General features: G+C 33.4%; 1 protein-coding gene across 11 annotated transcripts in view; it reads left to right on the forward strand.

The window, feature by feature from the left end:
• LOC106867110 (zonadhesin) overlaps nucleotides 1–25,000 on the forward strand; it is a 141,399-nt gene that overhangs the window by 79,483 nt on the left and 36,916 nt on the right. For 8 of the 11 annotated variants that reach the window (XM_089348572.1, XM_089348565.1, XM_089348566.1 and 5 more), the window contains 7 exons: nucleotides 154–353; nucleotides 6,601–6,772; nucleotides 8,799–8,909; nucleotides 14,702–14,728; nucleotides 17,066–17,632; nucleotides 18,420–18,530; nucleotides 23,563–23,816. In XM_089348572.1, the coding sequence (XP_089204698.1) occupies nucleotides 154–353; nucleotides 6,601–6,772; nucleotides 8,799–8,909; nucleotides 14,702–14,728; nucleotides 17,066–17,632; nucleotides 18,420–18,530; nucleotides 23,563–23,816 (1,442 nt within the window). The remainder of the gene's footprint in view (nucleotides 1–153; nucleotides 354–6,600; nucleotides 6,773–8,798; nucleotides 8,910–14,701; nucleotides 14,729–17,065; nucleotides 17,633–18,419; nucleotides 18,531–23,562; nucleotides 23,817–25,000) is intronic. The other 3 variants (XM_089348575.1, XM_089348571.1, XM_089348573.1) reach the window with 1 other exon arrangement.

The raw sequence follows: 25,000 nt of genomic DNA on the forward strand, positions 1-25,000 counted from the left end.
AAATCAGCATCAAATTATTATCAATTATGGTCACTTTCATAAAATTGAAATACCTCCTTTTTCACCTCCGTATCCTCGTCTTATTCAGTTACATCTCTGCCATTACCATTATTATCCTTGATATCATGAACGATATGTCTTTTCATTATTTAGATTTGGATTGTAGTACATGGGCGAACACGATGTACAAATTTAATGTTACTAACAACCAACCAACTTGCATGAACAGAAATCCCACACCGACCGCTTATCTTACTGATGGATGTGTATGCAAAGGAAACTATGTTCTCAGTGGAAAGGAATGTGTACCAATAACCCAATGTGGTTGCATGTATAATGGAGTTTATCTAAAGGTTAGTTCAATACTTTTTGTATAAGCGGTCTTTTGCCACTGATGTATCTGTCCTTTGACTACAGTTTTCGCTCTGATAGATATTTTTATATTCCGAATTCGTCGATAGGATGGTTCTATCTGGCACTGTACGACCTTCGGTCGTACAGTGTTATTATACTCAAAAGACTGGATCCATATAACGTACACTTAGTACCACAGTATAATTACTATATCAGCACAGACACGACTATCAACGTAGTCTACTCGCACTCTCGACCCACTCCTGTGAAACGGCTACTGGTCTATTTATAATAGTTGGCAACCACCACTTTTTACCAGGAGGGGTGTACAGTTTCAATATACAACATCTCTCCTCTTAATTTTTTTATTTAACAATCAATTTCTTTTATTCACCGTACCTCCTCCTTCATATATATATATATATATATATATATATATATATATATATATATAGTTTTAGGGAAAATAACCAAGTTTCAAGAACTCATCGATGAAAATCCACTATCACATATAGAAAAATTAATAATTAAAAGCACAATAAATGAGTATAATATAAAGTAAAGTAAATATCATAAGATAAATATAATAACGTTAATTATTTAGATGCTAATTTTAATTTATCTCCTGGTAATACCCAACCTTACCATAAGATTAATGAAAATATTAAATACATTCATGCTAAAAGCAATCACCCACCCTCAATTAAAAAATCCTTAACATTTACTATAGGTAAGAGAATATCTTTACTATCTTCTAATATAGAGATTTTGAAAAACATGCACCTTATTATAATAAAGCCCTGCAAGAAGCGGGATATACTAATAATATAAAATTTTTTAATAATCCGAAATATTTTTATAATTTTAGTAATAATAATTATAATAATAATGACTTTTTTAATAAACATAACTTTTATACTCATGATAATGTCTTCTTAGGTGATAATAAGAATAATAAGAATAATTGGTATTATGATAATAAATTACCTAAACATAAACTTAATTTTAATGGAAACAATTTTAAATATTATTTTAATTTCTTTAATGATAATAATAAATTTAATAATACCAATAATAAATTCAATAATATCTATAATAAGAACAAACTCTGGCTAATTATTCCATACGGCATTCGAGTTAAAACTAACATTATTAATGAAGTTTTAAAAGTTATTGATTTATTCATTAGAGATAATAAAAAATATCATTATATTTTTTCTAAAAATAATTTTGGTGTAGGTTCTTCTACTACTAATAATGTTGCTAATATTATCTCTTCTTTTAATAAATTTAAGTTAAATAAGTACTGTAAATTTAAATTTAATAATTATTCTAATATTAATTTTAATAATAATAATGTTGACCAGGATATGATTAATTGTACATGTTTAGATAAAACTAAATGTAATTTTAATAATAAATGTAATTTGAAAGATGTAGTGTATAAATGTATAGTGAAATTATTGAATGAAAATAAACATAATGGTTATAAGATCGACTTCTAATAAAATTAAATTAAGAGTAGCTCAACATATGCACTCATTTAAGAATAGAAATTTGATTAATTCTACTGGCCTCAGTAAATATATTTGGGAACTTAAATATAAAAATATTAACTATATTTTAAAATGGGAGATAGTTTGTAAAGCTAAATCCTATCATATAGGTAATAACTTTTGTAATTTATGTAATAATGAATTTTAAGAGATATTATTTCATAAGGATAATAATTTACTTTATTCTTTTGATGAACGAAAAATAAAATGTAGACATAAACTACTTTATTTATATAAAAACTTTAGCTAATGATTTTTTAATTTATTTTGTTTATATGGGTATGTGTATATGCATGTATATGTATATATATGAGTGTGTGTGTTTTAGTCTATATGCGTTAGTATGTATGTATATTTTTAGGTGTATGTATGTATGTTTACGTATGTATTTATATAGGTTTAAGTGTATATATATGCGTTGTGTTTTTATATATGTTTGTGTATGTTGAGTGTATATTTATATTTACATGTATGTATAAATATATGTATTTGTGAGTATAGATGTATATTTATATATATTGTGTGTGTGAGTGAGTGTGTGAGTGTAGTTTTGTTTTATAATATTCCTTATTTATATATTTATTTGAGTGAATTTTTATTTGTGTATTTTTTTATATATATAGTTATGAGTATTTTTGTGTATATGTATATGTATGTACTTATGTAAATGTGTATATATATGTATATATATGGGTATAAGTATATATGTGAGTGTGTGTAATTTGTCTATATAAATTAGTAAGTATATATATATAAGTGTATGTATATATATTTATGTATATATATATATATATGTATATGTATATACATGTTTTTTCTGTGTATATATGTGTGTATATTTTATATTTGTATTTTTATATATATATGTATATATGTATGTATATGTGTATCTATATAATATGTATATTTGAGAGCATGGGAGGGTGAGTGTGTATTTATATATACTATTCTTTATTTATTATATGTGTGTATGAGTGTATTTGTTTTTATATGTATGTTTAGGTAGGTACATGTGTGTATGTGTAGATATATATTTATGTATGTATATATATATATATATATATATATATATGTATATGGAAGTGTGTATATTTCGGTCTATATGTGTTATTATGTATGTATATATATGTGTGTATTTATGTATATATGTGTATGTATGTATTTATTTATGTATATGCTTATATTAGTGCTTATGTATATATGTTTATATGTTTTATATATAAGTATGTATATTTGTATATGTATGTAAGTATATATATATATATATATATATATATATATATATATATATATATATATATATATATATATATATATATGTATAAGGGCGTGTGTTGGGGTATTTATAATTTTTCCTATTTAATTATTCTAGTAATTATATTTTGTTTTTATTGGTAGGTTAATATTTTAGGAACTTTAAGGTTTTATATTACAATGACACTACGATTTTTATAAGACTAAATCAATAGTAGTATTTTAGTTTATTTCATAATATTATTTAATTTACGACTATTAATATTACTATTTATTTATTATATATTAGAATTTAATATTTATTAATATGTTTTATAAGATGACTATAGTTTTTTGGTCTTTTTATATTGTTAGTTATATAAATTTTAAATTTTTCATTCATTTATTTAAGTATTATTATTTCATTCATGTTTTCGTATTCTATTCTCTATTTTAACGTAGTATTTTCGGGCGACCTCTTGCTTAAAACGTTATAGCTATTAGATAACGTCTTAGTTTTCAGTTTGAATTACGGAAAAATATGGATAAGTACTGTTTTTTTACTTTGCTAAAGATTTTCTACTATTTGAAAATAATATGTATTCTTGTTTTTTATATTATTCATTTGGTTCTTTATAGATTATTTTTAATAGATAACTTATTTAACACTAAATTATTTAGAAGTTATAGTTTCCTTTCAACATAATATTAGAACTTCGATTTGAATAGTGTTGATATATTTTCGATTATTTTTGATTAATAATATTTGATTAATAATTAATCTTTATTGTTTATAATATCGTTAAAGATTTTTAAAAATTAAAACTTTGTATATATATATGAAGTTTAATCTTTTATTCTTAATTTTTTCTTTCCTAATTTTTCATTCATAATTTTTCCATTCATAATTTTTTCATTCATATTTTTATTATTACGTTTGTAGAAATAAATAATCTTGTATTTTTCTATTATTCAATTTATTTTTAATTATAATTAAATAAACGTCTTTAGCTTTAAATAGTATAGCTTTAACTATTACACTGGTTAAATATATACTAATTTTATCTTCATTATTATTTTAAACTTAAACTTCGTTCAAATTGTATTTAAAACGATGATAATTTAAAACAATGATAATTTATGTAAGAGGTTTTTTGTATATAATATACATGTTATTATAATGGATGAAGGGATGATTATTGAATGTTTATTATTTTGATATCATGATATTTTAAATAATTTTTCTATCTTTATATAATAAGTATTTCATATAAATTTATTTGGTACTTATTGTTGGTTGAGATAGATATATATATCTAATTATTGTTCTACTTACGATCTGACGATTAGCTATATTTTTGAATAGAATTTATTTTCGATAATTTCAATTGAGTTTAATCGATTTAAATTTCCTTTCTATTTGAAAATTAGTTATGAAACACGTGTAATCTTTTTATTATATTTATCTTATGTTATTTACTTTACTTTATATTATACTCATTTATTGTGCTTTTAATTATTAATTTTTCTATATGTGATAGTGGATTTTCATCGATGAGTTCTTGAAACTTGGTCATTTTCCCCAAAACTATATATTTTATATATATTTTATCTATAAAGCTCAATTTAATTTAAATTTTCTATAAATTGATTTTAATTGAGTTTTTACCTGTAATTTTGGATTTTGTCCCTAATATTATATATATATATATATATATATATATATATATATATATATATATATATATATATATATATGTATATGTATATATATATATATATATATATATATATATATATATATATATATATATATATATATATATATATATATATATATATATATATATATATTATATATATATATATAATATTATAATGTCCCTAATATTATTATATATATACTCAATAGCTTTTCTTCTTAGGGTCTACTTTTAGGAATTCAGTTTTCTTCTTTTTCCTTGTATGTGTGGTTTCGTCTTCTTGTAACGGTGTTGGAACCTGAAAAGTGTCATATAGCCAATCCATCGGTATTTCTACTCTTGTTTTTTCCTTTCCTATGACTCTTTCCTGATGCTGATTTCTGTCTCCATTCCATTCCATTTCTGCTTCTTACACTATACATCATTCTTCCTATGTATGTTACAATTTCTCCTTCTTCCCAATATTGTTGGCCATTTTTCTGAATTCTTACATATACCTTATCACGTATTCTAAAGAATTTTGCTATGTCTTTACGAGCACGTATTTTTTCTTCACTGGTAACAGTTTTAAGAAGATAATGTGCTAATTCAGACAGCTAAAGTAGTTACTGAATAGCACGAAGAACATTCTAGTGAAGTTGAACATCTTACCTGGCCACCACAGTCCCCAGATCTCAATATTAGTGAACATTTATGGTATATTTTTAGAAAAACAAGTAAGGAGTCAATATCCTCCACCATCACCGCTACAAGAACTGGAGACTGTTTTAGCTGAAGAATAGACAAAAATTCCTTTGGAAACAATTCAAACTGTACGAGGCCATATCTCGTAGAATTCAAGTTGTTCCCGGGGAGATTTAGTGTGACACAGAGTGTCACGTAATTCCCGGGGAGATTTACTGTGACACAGAGTGTGACAAGGCTGGCCCTTTGAAATACAGGTAAAACAGAAGCAGGAAGAAAGAGTGAGAGAAATTTGTGGTGAGGTAGTACAGCATGGTTCGCCACTACCCACTGCCGGTCGCCTCGTGGAGCTTTAGGTGTTTTCTCTCAATAAACACTCACAACGCTCAATCTGGGAATCGAAACCGCGAGTCCGCTACCCCAACCACTGGGCCATTGCAACTCCACACGTATACACACACACACACATACACACACACACACACACGCACGCACACACACACACATATGTATATAGAGAGAAAGATTCATACATACATAAATAACCTACAAACAACAAACACCTTTGGTGCGGACGATTCGCATTCCGCCGTCACGTGGATGAAATTCTTTACTGTATTTCATGGATCATCATGAATTTGCAGATGTATGTACAAGCCTAGTTTAGCTCTGGCACATGTTATGCAAGTGTCTTCTCTCCAAAAGGCAGATGACGCCGTACTATGATAGTTTAATCATCGATACAGTATGCCTGAGCAAGAAAGCTTGGAGGTTACTGATTCAATATCATTTATTTTACGTCTTCTCGATTATGGCTACCTTTGGTGTATATATCTAAACTAACAATATGTATAACAAATATTTGTTTCAAAACTTGGCATGAGGCCAGCAGTTTCGGGGGAGGGGGTAAGCAGATTGCATCAAATCCAAGAAATAACACTAAGCATCTCACATGGTGCTGTGAGCATTCTGACAGCTCGCCACCTTAATTGTACAACATATAAGGAACTAAAGTTGACATTATTGGAATTGTACCTTGCTGAAAATTTAATTATTCTATTTCCAACCAGGTTAACACAACTCTGTTATTAGACGACTGCTCAAAATCAATAACTTGTTTGGGTAATCAACAAATAAAGGGAAGTTCTTCCTGCCCGAAAGGATCCACTTGTTTACTTGAATCAGGTACACGTGTATGCAAATGCCCGAAAGGCTCCGCCCCCGTCAATGGAGAATGTAGAGGTACGTAGAAAGATGTGATATTGATTATTGTTATATACTTGATCGATTGTGCAATCGGTGTTTAAGAAATTAATTTATTTATTGCCCCAGTATTTCTGCAGCTTAAGTACTGCAACAAGTAAAAGTTAAAACACAAACATGTGCATATATTCTCTCACTCACAGTTTCTCTTTCTATCTCCCTCTCCCTGTCTCCATACATACATGTATGACAGACAAAGATACAGACACACACGCGCACACACACATATATATACGAGAATGTACTGAAAAGTTCCTGGCATAAAGGAGCATACATGTGCATACATGCATTCATTTACGTATGAATATATGTATATATATGTATATATGTATGCATACATATATGTATAATCTATCTACATACATATATATATATATATACACATACACACATATACATACATACAGACATACATACAGACATGCATATATACATACATACGTATATACATACATACATACATACATACATACATACATATATATATATATATATACATATGTATATGTATATATATATATATATATATATATATATCCATAAGGATCCCCCCTTCTCTCATGAATGACCATGACATTGCACCTACAAAGTTACCCTCCGAGGCACAAGTCCGGGCAACGTTGTTTGTTGAAGGCCAGCAGTTGCCCATGCATACCAGTTTCCGCTCTCCTGGGGAGAAAGTAAAAACCGCTCATAGAATTCAAGTATGCGCGCAAGTCCATACATGAAGCATTGTTTGATTTTTGATATATTTCGATCTAGTTGATCCGTGTCTCGCAAAACCATGTAAGAATGGAGGAGCGTGTAACAGAAATGGTTTAAAATTATTTTTAATGCAAAAATTCACGTGTTAGGAAGCAACGAAAAAAAAAAAAAAACACAAATAGCCGATTCCTGGCATTTTCGACCATGAGGAATCCATTGGTGCGACTTCCAGATTGCTATCTTGTAAGGTGTGTAAGGTGTGGATATCTATAGATGCAACACACACACTCACAAACTCAGCTATATATACATATATACGTACATATATATATATATATATATATATATATATATATATATATATATATATATATATATATATATATATATAAACATAATTAGAATTATGGTTCTGCAAGATCTGCTTTACCACAAACCGAAAATTAATTAGAAATAGCAGTGAAAATTACTATTTCTCTACCAAAATATAAGTTATCTTTCCCATCTTGATCTGCGATACGTACGGACTCGAGTTTCTGGGTATTTTCCCGTCCTCAGCGTACGACAATCGCCGATCTTCGATGCGAAAGGTATTTCTTTGCAAATATACATAGCTTTTTCCAGTGAAATTATTCCCTGATCTCGAAAAAGTTAAAAAAGGCAATGTTAAATTTCTGAACGAGGTATTAACAGTAACTGCACGAGAAAATGAAGCATATTTGCAACTTACACGTGTATATGAACGTAATTTTGCTCGCATGCACACCCACGTACATGTGCATATATGCATATGCTCACACACACAAGCGGGAAACACATACATGCACACACACACACACACACACACACACACTTATATGTATACATATATATGTAACCATACACATGTACACATATACATATCCGAGCATACGCACACATACCCACGTATATATACCCATAGGCGCAAAATTACGTTCATATACACGTGTATATGCGCACATGCAGGAAAAATGCAGAGCGAAAGGTAATATGATGCTGCTGCTACTGTTGTTGCTGCTGCTTCCACTACTACAACTTCTACTACTACTACTACTACTACTACTACTACTACTACTACTACTACTACTACTACTACTACTACTACCACTACTACGCTACATATATTTCCAGAAAGCTTTGTCGATAAGACATTACTTTCTATTTTAACGTATTCGGCGACTTCCGTGACTCTAGAATTGTAGACATTTTCACTTTTGATCAGTCATACTTGTAACATTGTTTGATTTTTGATATATTGATCCGTGATATTTCGATCTAGTTGATCCGTGTCTCGCGAAACCATGCATGAATGGAGGAGCGTGTAACAGTGTTGGTTATTTGTACAAGTGTACATGCAAGGCTGGATATTCCGGGACAAATTGTGATATAGGTAAGAAATTATTACAAACTTCTGGATTAATATATATTTCATTTATCTCTGAAATGGCAGATATTTCTGAAACGTGATATTTGTTTCTCCACCAACAGAATGTCTTGCAATGACTCGTGTGTGTGTGTGTCTGTGTGCGTGTGTGTGTATGCATATACATGTTTGTATATATATATATATATATATATATATATATATATATATATATATATATATATATATATATATATATATATATATATATACATACATATATATATATACATACATATATATATATATATATACATATATATATATACATAAATATGCATACATACAGAGAGACGGACACACACGCACACACACACACACACACATATATATCTATATATATATACACACATCCGCATATATATATATATATATATATATATATATATATATATATATATATATATATATATATATATATATATATATATCAATATATTATAAATTAACTACCAACAAAAATAATTGGTAAGCTATCTCAAATATCATCACCAAAATAGCAGTAAAAAACGACAGTGAAGGTATGCAGACTCTTCAAGAATCGATCCTTTTGGTTATACTAATAATAATAAAGGAGTTACGACGCAAAAACGAATATAATTAAATGAACATATTTATCTTCTTCAATATATATTTCAGTATAAAGAATTCATTAAGAGACTTAATAAATCAAAATTCTTTTACACATCTTCAGGAAAAATAAATATATAACACCAGTAAACTACATTCGGTTTAAAAATACAAACCGTTCAGTGCGAAAAATTTCACAATTACAAAAACCGAAAAAAATACTCTTAAAATTTTACAAAAATTTATATATATTGTGTCTATATATAATAAAAAAAATTTTTATGTCTAATAGCGTTCTATTTGTAAAATAAAATAAAAATTTGTTCGGTTTTTGTAATTGTGAAATTTTTAGCCATGAACGGTTTGTATTTTTAAACCGAATGTAGTTTTCTAGTGTTATATTCATTTTTCCTGAAGATGTGTAAAGGAATTTTGATTTATCAAGTCCCTTAATGAATTCTTTATACTGAAATATGAAATATATATTGAAGAAGATAAATATGTTCATTTAATTATATACGTTTTTGCGTCGTAACTCCTTTATTATTATTTATATATATATATATATATATATATATATATATATATATATATATATATATATATATATATATATGCATGAGGAGACCTTCTTCTGTCATGAATGACCATGGGATTGCACCTAGAAGTCCGGGCAACTTTGTTTGTGAAAGGCCAGCAGTTGCCCATGCATACCAGCCTCCCCTCTCCTGGCGAGAAAGTAAAAACCGCGTATAGAATTCACGTATGCTCGCATGTATATACATACACATGCGCACATGCACACCCGCGTACATGTGCATATATGTATATTCTCATTCACACTTCCGTGAAACACACACATGCACACCCACACACACCCCTATATGTATACATATATATATAACCATACGTATGTACACATATACGTATCCGAGCACACGCACACACACACACACACACGCGTATATATTCCCTTAGGCGCACAATTATGTTCATATACACGTGTATATGCGCACATGCAGGAAAAATGTAGAGCGAAAGTTAATATACACAAAAAAATTGTAAACATATATTAATAAAAATACATAAACCATATATAAAAAATGTGTGCATGGGTATGCATGTGTGTACATGTGTTTGGTTATATATATATATGTATATATAGGTGCGTGCGGCGATGTATGTTCGTGTTTCACGCGAGTGTGAGTAAGCATATGCATATATAACATATGTGTATTTAGACGTGTATATGAATATAATTGTGCGCGTATGGGTATATATACGTGTGTGTGCGTGTACGGGTGTGTGCGGATATGTATGTGTACATGTGTATGGTGGCAAATATATGTGTACATATAAGTGTGTGTGTGGGTGTGCTTGTATGTGTTTCACGCGAGTGTGAGTGAGCATATGCATATCTGCACATGCACGTGGGTGTGCGTGCGCGCATGTGTACGGATGTACTTGCGCGTATACTTGAATTCTATAAGCGGCTTTTACTTTCTTCCCTTTCGGGTTTTTTTCCCTTCATTTAACAGTAATTCTAATAGCTCTTTTGTTTGTCTTAATAACGGTCATCTTCATAGAAATTTTCCTTTGTTAACGGTAATTTTCTTAGCATTTTTGTTTGTCTTAATGACAAGATGCCGAAGCAGATTTCCGCCCCGGTATCGGAGACGGAATACCTGTCACATATTAATCTACAGATAAGTACTTCTATTTACATAATATGGAGGTGTGATACATTGTCTTGTTCTCATACTATTACTATTAATATATAAATAAATATATATATATATATATATATATATATATATATATATATATATATATATATGGGAGAATTCACGAAAAAAATAAACAACAGACGAAGACAGGTGATGTAAACAACAAATGGATGTATTAGTTTAACGCTCGGGAATAGAGAATGTCTCTGACCTTTCGAGCTACGCTCTTCAACTGGAAGGAACACAGAAAGAAATAAGGAGAGAAACAAGGAGAAAAAAATATAAATGTAGTGATCAGCGATCTATCATGGCGAATGCCGCACAGAAGGTTCACACAGGAGAGCTAAGAAAAAGGGGAGATAACAAAGGGGAAAAAGTGGTGAACCCAAAGACGAGAAGCTGTGTGTGTGTGAGAAAATGCTGGTGATCTTAATGTATGTATGTGTGTATGTAGGTGTGAAAAAGTGGGGAAGGGAGAAGGGAGTTGGTCAGTGCTAGTGTGTGCGTGGTGGTGTGTTGTGAAGTGATGTGTTGTGTGATATGGTGTAGCGTGGTGTGATGTGAGAGCGTTGGGAGGTGGAGAAGGCGAAGGCGGGGGAGGCGAGACTGGGGAAAGCATGGGAGGAGTGTGGGTTAGGCTGAGGGTGGGGGTAGAGGTCGGGGTAGGCGGGTAGGCAGAGGTTGGGGTGGGTGTAAGGGATGGGAAGGTAGGGTAGGAGTGTGTTGGGGTGCGATGAGCTTATGAGGGAGGGTTGACGATGAAGGGGGAGGGTGTGACGATGAAGGGGGAAGGGGAAGTTGGATATAAGAGAGGGGGAAGGTGGGTAAGGGAGGAAGAAGAAAACGAGGAGAAAGAGAGGAAGAGAGTGAGAGAAAGAGAAAGAGAGTAAGAGAGAAGAGAGTGAGAGAAAGAGAGAGTAAGAGAGAAGAGAGAAAGAGTAGGGGTGAAGCGAAGTAGGTGTGAAGAGAAGTACAGAGAAGTAGGAGTCGGAGCAGAAGAGGTGAGGTGGCTGGGAGGAGAGGAGAGGTGTGTGGTAGGAAGTAGGAGAGAGGGAGGAGGGGGAGAGAGAGAAGCAGGGGAGGGGTTAAATGAAGAGGGGAGAGGAGGGAGGGCGGAGAGGGAGAGAGAGAGGCAGGGGAGTTGAAACCATGTGGCGCAAAGGTACGAAGAGAGAAGATTAATCCCTGTTCACGGCACAAACGGGGGTCCGGATGGCCCCTGTGCAAGGACAACCCAAACATGGACAGGTGTTGCTGCAAGGAGTGACCGGCAGAGCGGAAATGGCGTGACACCGGGGTGTCATTACAAACGTTGATGTCTCGGAGGTGTTCCGCGAATCGGTCGGCCAGATGGCGCACCGTTTGTCCGATGTACAGAGAATGGCAGAGAGAGCAGGAGATGCAATAGATGATGTTGGTAGAAGTGCAAGTGAAGGAGTCGGTGATGCGATAGTGTCGATGATGGGTGCCGGTGAGTAGGGTTGTGTTGGAGAGGTAAGGGCAAATGCTCCAGCGTGGGCGGGAGCAGAGGAACGAGCCAGGTTGCGAGGTTGGGTTGGGAGGTTGGGTTGGGAGGTTGGGTTGGGAGGTTGGGTTGGGAGGTTGGGTTGGGGAAGAAGCTGTGGACCAAGAGGTCTCGTAGGTTATGGGCTCGTTTGAAGAAGGAGAGGGGTCGATTAGGGAAGATGTAGGATGTGGAGGAGTCGGACTGAAGGCGCCGGAAAGCTCGGAGAATGGTGCGTTGGAGGGGTAGGGTGCTGGGATGGTAGATGAGGGGAAAAGGGAGGCGTTAGACGGCAGGGCGGGTTCGGGGGTAGAGAGCAGATGCATGGTCCACGGAACGTGCTCTGGCAAGGGAGGTCTTGATGGTGGTGAGGAGATATCCCCGTAGGCTGAAGTGGTGAGCCATGAGTTGAGACTGAGTCTCAAAGTCATGGCTGTTACTACATAGCCTGCGTAGACGGAGGAATTGGGAATAGGGGATGGAAAGCTTGGTGTGTTTAAGGTGGTAGGAGGAGAAGTTAAGATGAAAGTGTGAGTCTGTGTGTTTGTAGTGGATGGAGGTGCTAAGTGTGGAGTGATGAATGCTGACCGAAATGTCAAGAAAGGGGACAGAGGTGTCAGAGATAGCGCAGGAGAAGTGGAGGGCAGGATGGAAGGATTGGACAAAAGAGAGGAACGAGTCAAGATGTTCACGGGAGAGTGAGTTGGCACCGATACAGTCGTTAATATAACGACCGTATAGTTCGGGAGTAGGACCAGTGAAACATGAAAATATTTGGGCCTCAACATAGCCAACAAACAGTTTCGCATAGTTGGGGCCCATTCTCGTTCCCATGGCCACTCCCGAGTAATGCTGGTAGAAACACATGTACACACAAACGTACACATCTATATATCTATATATATGGTATTCGAATTCACTAACTCATGATTGTGAGCCCGACGCTCTAACCACTGAGCCATGCGTTTTCCCAACGTTGGAATATCAATGCATATCCTCTACAGCTTCCTATTCATTCTCTCTCGCCTCCTCTCTTTCGATCTTTAACTCGATGTGTTATGCTTTCGTAAGAACACACGACTTCCAGAATTTCTATTTAACGCCCCAAATATGTGTAAACTCGTTTCTGTTATTTGAAACTTTGAGATGGCCCTGTCTATGATTCAATTCCTTGAAATATTTATAGATATGAAGATTTCTTTATGTTCGCTAAACCTTTGAGATGTTCATAGATTTCTCTATCTTAGCTAGCTGAGATATTTACTGAGAATTTCTATTGTTTTGCTAAACATTACATTAGTTATTCACTGTACAACCTATCCCCGCAGTACTACTATCTCTGCTTATTTTAGTGTTCTCGTAATAATATTTCAATGTACTACTACTACTACTACTACTACTACTACTACTACTACTACTACTACTACTACTACTACTACTTTTATGCAAACACTCTATATACACAGTGAGTTCAAGTAGCCATTTTCAAACTCATATCAGAGTAACTCACTGTAAACACTATTATTAAGATTAAAATAAAAATCATCCCCTGAAAAAAAGCCACCTCTACTCATTCTTTCAAATATATATAATACTGCCCCAAGAACTTTCTCTTTATTATTCTACTATATATATATATATATATATATATATATATATATATATATATATATATATATATATGTGTGTGTGTGTGTGTGTGTGTGTATATAGAATATGAGTGGTTTAGTTCACTGGTGATCTAAACGAATATGTACGGTGAGTAAGTGCTGTAATTGGTCATCCGTTAGGTTCCAAGTTCACAACTGAGGCTTGAACTAGGGATCCGTATTAGGCTTCCGTAACTCTACATCAATTTCAGTAAATTGTCCAATGAAAATTTCTTATTTTTTGTTATCTGTTTCTGATATATGAATTATTTGGGACTAATTTACATTTACTTTCATTTTCCACTTCAGCACCAACGACACCACCAGTAATGTCAGGTAAGTAGCGTTTTACTATTCAAACTGATAAGAAATTAGAAAATAATAGACCAGATATGACAATTATAGATAAGGAAAAGCGAAGCTGTTTACTTATCGATCCATCATGTCCGTTTGATTCCAGGATCATAATGAAAGAGGAAGAAAACAAAGAAAATACAATCCCTTAAAATTTGAAATCGGCAGAATTTTGAGCATGTGGAAAGTAAAGGTCGTTCCTATGATAATTAGTGTGTTGGCAACAGTAAGTCAAGATACAGACAGATGTTTGAAGGAGATTGAAATAGAATGACCGGTAGAGCTTCTACAGAAAGTTTGTCTGTTAGGAACGGCAAGAATTACCTGGAGTATTCTAAGCGCTTGGAAGACAGCTGAAAACTTGTGGATACCTAATGTTATAGGTAGTAAACTGCTACCCACATAAATCCTACCAAGAATAAGACCGAACCTGAGCCTAACGAAAATAATAATAACTCACATAGTAAGTGAATGTAGCGTGCTGGCTCAGAAACAATACAAAAGACATGATAATCTAGGGAGAGTAATCCATGGAGAGTTATGTAGAATGCTAGGATTTGAACATACTAATAAATGATATGAACATGAATCTAGTAAAGTACTAGAAAGTAAGAAATACAAGATGTTGTTGGACTTTAGCATTCAAGCTGACAGAGTAATAGAGGCTAGAAGGCCTGATTTCGCAGTAGTAGATAAAGAGAATAGAAAGTGCCAGATAATTGACTTTACAGTCCCAAACGATGAAAAAATTAATATGAGAGGTATTGGAAAATAGCAAGATACTAGGACCTAACCATTGAATTACGGAGACTATGGAAAGTGCGGGTAAAATGTAACCCAGTAGGTATAGGTGCATTGGGAATTATCCCAAAAGATGGCATTAAATCATCTAAAGATAACATCATCAGATCGATGTGGAGATGATTGGAAGTAATCCTTTCTGCAAAGTAGACACATATTTATCTGAGCTTATGTTTCCCTCACACTCCACTAGCTCTGTTCGACCATTGCTCCTAATTTCCCCCCAGACCATCACAGAATGATAACCGCCGTGTTTCATTGTTGGCTGCAATCTTTTCACGTCAAATTCTTGATTACAGAGAACAAAAATGAGAAAAACTCGCACAATAATCGACGTAGCATATCCCAGTGACATAGTAAGACCAAAGAAAAACAAAAGGAGAAAAGGGACCAACTATGACGATTTGAAGTGAGAAATATGCAGGTTATGTGAAATGAAGAGTGGTCGTGATACGAATAGTGATTGGCGCGTTTGGAAGTATCAGTGCCCAACTACCAGCATGTCTTAAAAAGTTTGGTATAAATGTAATGGTAGAACACCTACAAAAATCACCATTACATGTAACTGTAAGAGTCCTCGCATGATTCTTGAAGCATGATTAGTAAGCAAGTGTCATCTGACTATTTCCTTCATAGTCAACAAAATGAACTGAGAGTTTTAATTAAATGATAACAAACATTTCTACCATAGGCACAAGGCTCGAAATTTGTTGGTGGGGCAGTCGATTAGATCGTCCCCGGTACGAAACTGGTAGTTAATTTGTTGACCCCAAAAGGATGGAATTTGAACGTCGGTGAAAATTCAAATACCGTTAAGCATTTTGACTAGCGTGCTAACAATTCCGTCAGCACACCGCCTTAGATAAACTACTACTACTACTACTACTACTACTACTACTACTACTACTACTACTACTACTCATGGTTTCAAATTTTGGCACAACGCCAACTGTTTTTGGGAAGGGGTCAAGTCGATTAAATCAACCCCAGTGCTCAACTGGTACTTATTTTATCGACTCGAAATGATGAAAGTCAAAGTCATTTTAACGGAATTTGAACTCGGAATGTAAAGACAGTCGAATAAAAGAATTGCTTCTAACAAAGGCACAATGCCTGAAATATGTTGGAGGGGAATAGTTGCTTAATACATGACTAGTACTTTATCTGATCGAATCTAGGAGGTTGAAAGACAAGGTATACCTCGGTAAGATTTCAACGTAGAAGATAATGGACGTCTCAGTGAAATAGATACGTTTATGGGTCTCTGGCTTCATATTCTGCAATTTCTTTTATGTAGTATTTAAATGTTCTACTGATTACAAATAGAACGAAATACAGAGTTGAAATTGTAATAAAATTATAATTACAATAATAGTAGCAGTCATAATAATTGTGTAGATAATACAAAGAAGTATATTACAAAAATATAAAACAGCACATATCAAAATAGAAAATTTGAAATACATAAATAACAGCCTCACACGTCTTACTTTCTTTTTTAAATTGTCTCTGTTTTAGCCTGTGGAAATGCCGTTGCTGATGTCATGTTCGTGTTGGATGAATCTGGAAGTGTTCAAATCGAAAACTATAAAAAAATGAAGAAATTTATAAGCCGCATAGTGAAATCCTTTACAATTGGCCCAAAACATATTCGTGTCGGGGCTATTTCATTCTCGTCGTCTACAAGACCACAGTTTAATTTGAATCGTTATACTAACAAGAGTTCAGTACTAGGAGGCATTGACGATATACCATATGGTGAAGGTGGTACTGCCACACACTTGGCTCTTGATTACCTGAGAACTAACTCATTTACACAAGCGGCAGGGGATAGAGGAGATGCCCCAAATATTGCAATTATTCTAACAGATGGCAAATCCGACTTAAAATCGGCAACAGTTGCGGCGGCAAGAAAATTACGAAACGCGAACGTAATTGTTTTTGCTATCGGAATCGGTTTAAACCTTAACAATGATGAGTTGAAAGAAATTGCTAATTCACCATCAGATAAATACATGTTTACAGTGAGCAACTTTGATGCCCTAAAATTTATAGAAAAGGAATTAATAAAAAAAACTTGTGAGGGTATGTATGGAATTATTTATTACTAAATTGTTCATCTACTGAAATATTCTGTTATTAGTATTTTAGTAGATTTATAGCAATGTTATATTGTGCTGTATGAAAATCTCTTAAATATCGTCTATCAGAAATGTTTTATTGCTAGGGAATTATAATGGTATACACACATGAAATATATAATTTCTATCGAGAAATATCTTTATACTCAGTAATGAAGTGATGTGTGTTTATTGTAGCCAAACAGTGATACTTTTAAACACGAAATCAAATAAATATTCCTTTCTTATAAGCACAAGGCCTGAAATTTCGGGAGAGGGGGGGCCAGTCGATAAGATCGACCTCAGTATGCAATTGGTACTTAATTTATCGAGCCCAAAAGGATAAAAGACAAAGTCGACCTCAGTGGAATTTAAACTCGGAACATAGCGACGGGCGAAATACCGCCAAGCATTTCGCCCAGCGTTCTAGCGATTCTGCTAGCTCGTTGTCAGCAATAAATCTCTCTGCTTATATTAGGGTCTTCGGAAAAATATTTAGTAGTAGTAGTAGTAGTAGTAGTAGTAGTAGTAGTAGTAGTAGTAGTAGTAATAGTACTACTACTACTACTACTACTACTACTACTACTACTACTACTGCGCTACATATATATGCAGAAAGTTTTGTCGATAAGACCTTACTTTCTATATTAACGTATTCGTCGACTTCCGTGACTCTCTAGAATTGTAGACATTTTCACTTTTGAGCAGTCATACTTGAAACATTGTTTGATTTTTGATATATTGACTTCTAGTTGATCCGTGTATCGCGAAACCATGCAACAATGGAGGAGCGTGTAACAGTAATGGCAATGCATACAAGTGTACGTGCAAAGCTGGATATTCCGGGACAAATTGTGATAAAGGTAAGAAATTATTACAAATTTCTGGATTGATATGTATTTCATTTATCTATGAAATAATAGATACTTCTTAAATGATTCTGCTATTGTTAAAGTCGTTGCCATTTTAAAACGGCAGCCACTTAAATAATAGCGGAATCACTATTCCACTACCACTATACGTTCAAAGCAGTGAATCACCATCCCACTACCACTACACATTTAAGGTAGTTTGCCAACGGTCCTTAAGTAACAAAACACTTTGATAAACTTAGTGGCGACTACAAACTTCAGACCACGACAAAGAGGATGCTCTTGAAGCCGAGAATTTGAACTTACGGAGACAATATTTACATATCGCCTGAGGAAACACAGCTAGATCTCAGAATGCAGAGAAACGGTTGCGTAATCAAGAAGCTTCACGCCTGGAGGACTACGTTGTGTACAAACAATTGTAGTGATTGAAAGTAAATGTCCGCCATGATTGATCGCTAAATCCAGAAGTTTTTATATTCTTTCTCTGTTTATTTCTTCATAATCCTTTCTGTTGAAAAGCCGAGGTTCGAAACGTAAAAGACTCTCTGACTTTCTCGAACGTGAAACTAATACACACGCTTAGTGTTCGCACACCTGTCTTCGTGTTTTGTTTTTCTGTAAATTCCAGCTATATATATATAAATATATATATATATATAAAATTATAATACAGGGTATCAAGAGATACCACCACGCTGAAAAAATAGCAGTCAAATCCTGACTCTAAAACCACAATAAATGTCCGCATGGCACGATTAGCGAAGACGAAGACCAAATAAACCAGTAAAAATAAAGATAATTCCAAATCCTGGATTTCTGGCTTTGCATAAATAATAATGCTCTGCCTTCATCAGTGGAATATACTCCAGTACATAAATACAAATACATGTATATAAACAGTATACTTACATATACGGACGTATACATACATATATATGCACGTATGCATACGACTAGCTTAAATAGCCCGCCTAAACAACCTTTCGTGTGATCCGGACAGAATATCAGCGCAGTAAATACACTGATAAAATTATATTTATATAAATAAGGATAAGATCGATATTTAAAATATTGATCTTATCAAGTGGTCAGCATGGGAATAAAAACTATCAAAGGTAATAATTATTTAAAATTATAATACAGGGTATCAAGAGATATTGTGGTTTTAGAGTCAGGATTTGACTGCTATTTTTCCAGCGTGGTGGTATCTCTTGATACCCTGTATTATAATTTTAAATAATTATTACCTTTGATGGTTTTTATTCCCATGCTGACCACTTGATAAGATCAATATTTTAAATATCGATCTTATCCTTATATATATATATATATATATATATATATATATATATATATATATATATATATATATATATATATATATATATACATACATACATACATACATACTCACACATACACATGTATATTTGAAAGTATGAGTATAGACGGCCCTTTTGAGTGAGTTCAAGTAGCCATTTTCAGGCTACTTGAAAGCTTGAAACTCATATGAGAGTAACTAACTGTAAACACTATTATTAAGATTAGAATAAAAATTCTCCCCTCAAAAAAAGCCATCTCTACTCATTCTTTCAAATATATATAATACTGCCCCAAGAACTTTCTCTTTATTATTCTACTAGATATATATATATATTTATAGAATATGTGGAGTTTAGTTCACTGGTGTTCTAAACGAATATGTACAGTGAGTAAGTGCTGTAATTGGTCATTCGCTAGGTTCGAAGTTCACAGCTGAGGCTTGAACTAGGGAACCAGGTATATATTCGAGGAAAAGGACAACAAAAACCAAGGCTGGACGAGCATCTCAAGTCATTTATAATAATAATTAGAGTAAGGTCAATTTTAATTCTTACAGCTGTTTCTGGGATATCCCAAGTGACAGGCTAGCATGTCCTTACACTGGGTATTCCGCCACCAAGGTGAGTATTATGAAAGTTCTAGACAGGGATATTCACAGATTATATGGAATAAAATAGAATAAAGATTAAAAGTAGTCAGAAGTATACAAACAGGAGAATAAAGTTTGCTGTTAATCTTTTTCCGGAGGGTATGGAGGCTAGTCCGTACTTCCGTGAAAGTGTAGGTCTTTAAGTATAATCCCTAGTAAATCCCAACCGTATTTTGTCAGTATTTTGAATGATGCATTCATGTTCAAATAATTAGCTAGCGTGGGTGTATGGAGTGCGAAAGACAGACATCAAGATAGACAGAAGCGGGTTGTGAGTGAGGGGATAGAAGAGAGAGGATAAAGCGAGAAAAGAAGGAGAAAGAGAGAGAAAAAAGGAGAGAGAAAAGAGAGAAAAAGACGGGAATGGGTCAGGTTCGGGAAAGAATAAGGTGCTTGCAGGTGTTAATTTCGGGGACAGCGATAGATTTAGGATCCGGGGGTACCGGGTGGGAGAATTGTGTATTAGGTCTTCTACTGCTTTGAAATTCAGGAGGAGCGTTGGACGGTGAAAATATGAGGTATATTCTTTTTTATCGGTGGTGGTGGGTGTGGTGGATGTGTTCTTGATTCCGGGTTTAATAGAGAGGGTTGTTCCAGATAAGGATATGTTCGATCGAATTTTTATAACCTGCGCGTTGTAGGGCGCAGTTACAATATTCAGCGCATTGTTCGAATATTTTCTTACTGGTGGACAGTGATGAAATCCGGGTAATTTTAGGCAGCTTCCATAGCATCAAGTCAAGCGTTGGAAAAGCGTTTACGTAAAACCCCGTGTGTTCAAAAACTGATGTTTACGATGTTTTTCCTGCTTTTACCCATCTCTTTCTGCTCTTAAAACTACGAAATTTGTTCTTTACCATTTTTTCCACTTTAAATGCTTATTGAAAGCGTAAAGATACAAAATATATGTTGTTTACCTGTTCTTTGGTCATTTTTCACTTATTAAATGCTTAAAGCACATGCTATCGTCGCAATGTTGAAATTATTGATATGTCATCTTACGATTGCAATCACGCACAAAATGACAGCTTCCATTTCCTGATCTGTAAATGGGTAAAAATTAAACCCTTGTAACTTAAAAAAAAAAAAATTCTAGAATATGTGAATTAGACCCTGAAATTCAGCGTGAAAATTTACGTCAATACATCATTCAGTAGATTTCAAAATTTCAAAAAGTGCAGCCAAACAGAAAAGTTCCTGGGTTGGTAAAAATGTAATAAGAGTATACGAAATTTCTAGAATATAATTGGTAAAAGAATTAGATAATACTCTAAAGAATAAAGGAACAAAAATATGTATAGGATGGGCTGATACAGCAAGGGCAATTTCGTATTTATTTGTAGGAAGTATGTGATGGTGTTAAAAACAACAATTAGCTGAAAGAGTAGATTAATAGTTTTGAAGTAACATAACGTATGAATTAGATTGAAAATATACAGAGATAAGAGAAAAAAATCATCAAGGCTTTAAACGGTAATTCTCTCTCTCTCTCTCTCTTTCTCTCTTTGGTTTATATATATATATTCAACATACGCTACCACTAATCCAGGCAAGTTTTCTCTCACCACTCCCCACTCTCTGTATCTGTTGTCTCACCTCATTTCTTTCAAAGATCTCTTCCATTTCCCTTGGGTGTTAAATTAATATACCCTGTTTGTTAGGCTCAACTGTCTCTTACCTTTGTATTTTGCTTTTTTTTGTATAATTTGAAATCATGTCTATATATATGTATGTGCACACGCGCAGACACATAGGCATGTATATGTACATATACATAACATATACATGCATATACACACATAAACACATATAAATATATACTTACTTTCGTACATACATAGACACAACGTACACGCACACTCACTCACTCACACACACACACATACATTATATATATACAGGGCCTTGCAGATAAATGGAGACGAATTTTAAGCAGTTGACGTAGCGGGTTTAATATTTCATCGTTTGACAAAACCATGCTTGCTTCAAAATCTAATCCTCTTTATTTTCCAGGTAAATAGTGAACTGATTCGTTCCGCCATTGTTTTGTCGCGCGCCGGGCACACTGCCAATAAAATTGCTAAGTTGGCGAAACTTCCAAAAGCAACAAAATAGCGTGTGTATAAATAATTGAAAGAAGAGGGAAAGATTGATAGGAAAGAACACAAGAATCTAAGTGATTCCAAGCGCAATCCAAAATTTGTCACAGGTCTCAAACACCCGACTTAAGCCAACCCATCAACATCCATGACAACTCTTGCGAAGAAACGCAATGTGTCCTTTTCCACGCCATCCAGAGCTGTGAACAGGAACCTTGGCAACCCCTGACGCCCTCCTCCTGTGTTTAAAACTAAGAATCCTGCCTCTGTGATGGTGTTTGGAGCCGTGGCGAATGATGGAACTGTCATGGATCCACATGTGAATGAGTGTGACTTGAAGATTGACATAAAGGAGTATCTGGACATCCTGAAGACCTCTCTGTTACCTTGGATGGAGCAGAAGTTTGGGCTTGACAATGTGGTGCTTATCCAGGTTTCTGTGCCATGCCATGGGTCACAAGCAACACAGAGAAAGTGCCATTTTTATGAGGGCCAGCATCTGGCCCAGTAATAGCCCAGATCTAAACCTCGATTACATTTTTTGGGTGTACTTCAAGCAAGGACCAATGCTTTACTACACTTGAGTCAACAACTTGAAGAACTGCATCGTGCGTACGACACGCAAAATCAAAAAGGCGGAGGCTGGAATACCTGCAAAAAAATTTCATTCTCGTGTGGAGGTAGTAATTATCCAAAAGAGCGGCCATATTAAGTCATAAAAGGTTTTGTTGTAATAAATGTTACTTGAAAATGATATCTGTCTACTACCATTATTTTAATATTTATAACTATCGTAAAAATTGTCTCAATTCATCTGTAAGACTCTGTATATATATATATATATATATATATATATATATATATATATATATATATATATATATATATATATATATATAACATATTGTTTTCGTGTTTTATAGTTGCACCTCTTTATCTATCATTGCAGTTACTTCCTCCGATTGTGCGTGTAAAGTATCTGGCGATCCACATTATTTAACATTTGATGGTCAGATGATACATTTCATGGGAACATGTAAATATACTCTTGCATCAACAACTAAAGGCTCCTCATTGACGACATTCAGTGTAGAAGTGAAGAATGAACATCGATGGAATAACATGAAGGTTTCGTACACTCGCATGGTTGATGTTAAAGTGAATGGTGTAACACTTCGCTTGTTACCAAAACACAAGATTTTGGTAAGTAAATGTTATATATTTGTTAGCTGAACATTAAATTAAAGGCGGTTACAATTCCAGTGATTGAAATCCATACTTGACATCAATACCACTATAGAAATTATGAAGCAAAAGGTAACTGGTAAAGGTGTCGGCATAGCACGTCATAAAAAGCACATTAGGTTCTTCAAGGACAGCAACACATTAAAAAATAATCGAGAAATGGATTAATGCACAAAAGCTACCTTTATCAGAGGGTAATTGGTAGAAACATTCAGCATTGAACTTGACCAACAGACTGTTACAAGGGAATTAGAACCAAAGGAAGGTTACTTATTTTAGGGATCAGGATTTGCAACGGTCATTTAACCTTCCAAATTTGAAACAAGAGTTAATCTTTGATCTGCAAGATATGTTGCATGCAAACAATAGCTACATCAGAAGCTTCAAGTATGCATTGGAATCTACACCATCCATTAAATACAAGATAGTAATTGATGCAAACAAAAAGCCCAATGCAGAGCACAGAGGCCGCTACAATGCCCCTGCAGCAAATGAAGTAGGAGCAACTATTACAGGCGATAAGTACGGGAAGAGAGATGCTATTATTCAAGGAAGAGGAAATAAGATGCAACCCATCGATCATATGATGCACTTCAGTATCCATTAATCTGAGTATTTGGTCAAGATGGATATCACTTTGGTGTAAAAAAAAAAAGCACAGATATGTAATTTCTTTCATATGTCATAGAATTTATCTCCCTTCATAAAAGTGGTAAATCTTGTATTTTCGTTTATTATTATTATTATTATTATTATTATTATTATTATTATTATTATTATTATTATTATTATTATTACTATTATTATTATTATTATTATTATTATTATTATTATTGTTGTTGTTGTTGTTGTTGTTGTTGTTGTTATTATTATTATTATTATTATTATTATTATTATTATTATTATTATTATTATTATTATTATTATTATTATTATTTGTATTATGAATTCACAATTGACTTTCCAATTGAAGAATAAATTCAATTTAGAATAACAAATTTCTATATATTTTACTTTTTTTCTTCCAATATATAAGGAACAATTTCATTCCCTGGTAACGCCGGGTGCCTCTGCTAGTTATGTTATGAAACATATGAAAGCAGTGGTATAATACAGCGAATATTTTAAGATAAAGTATATGC

Source organism: Octopus bimaculoides, chromosome 3, assembly GCF_046866305.1.
Source record: "Octopus bimaculoides isolate indiv1 chromosome 3, ASM4686630v1, whole genome shotgun sequence".
Classification (NCBI taxonomy): Eukaryota; Metazoa; Mollusca; class Cephalopoda; order Octopoda; family Octopodidae; genus Octopus; species Octopus bimaculoides.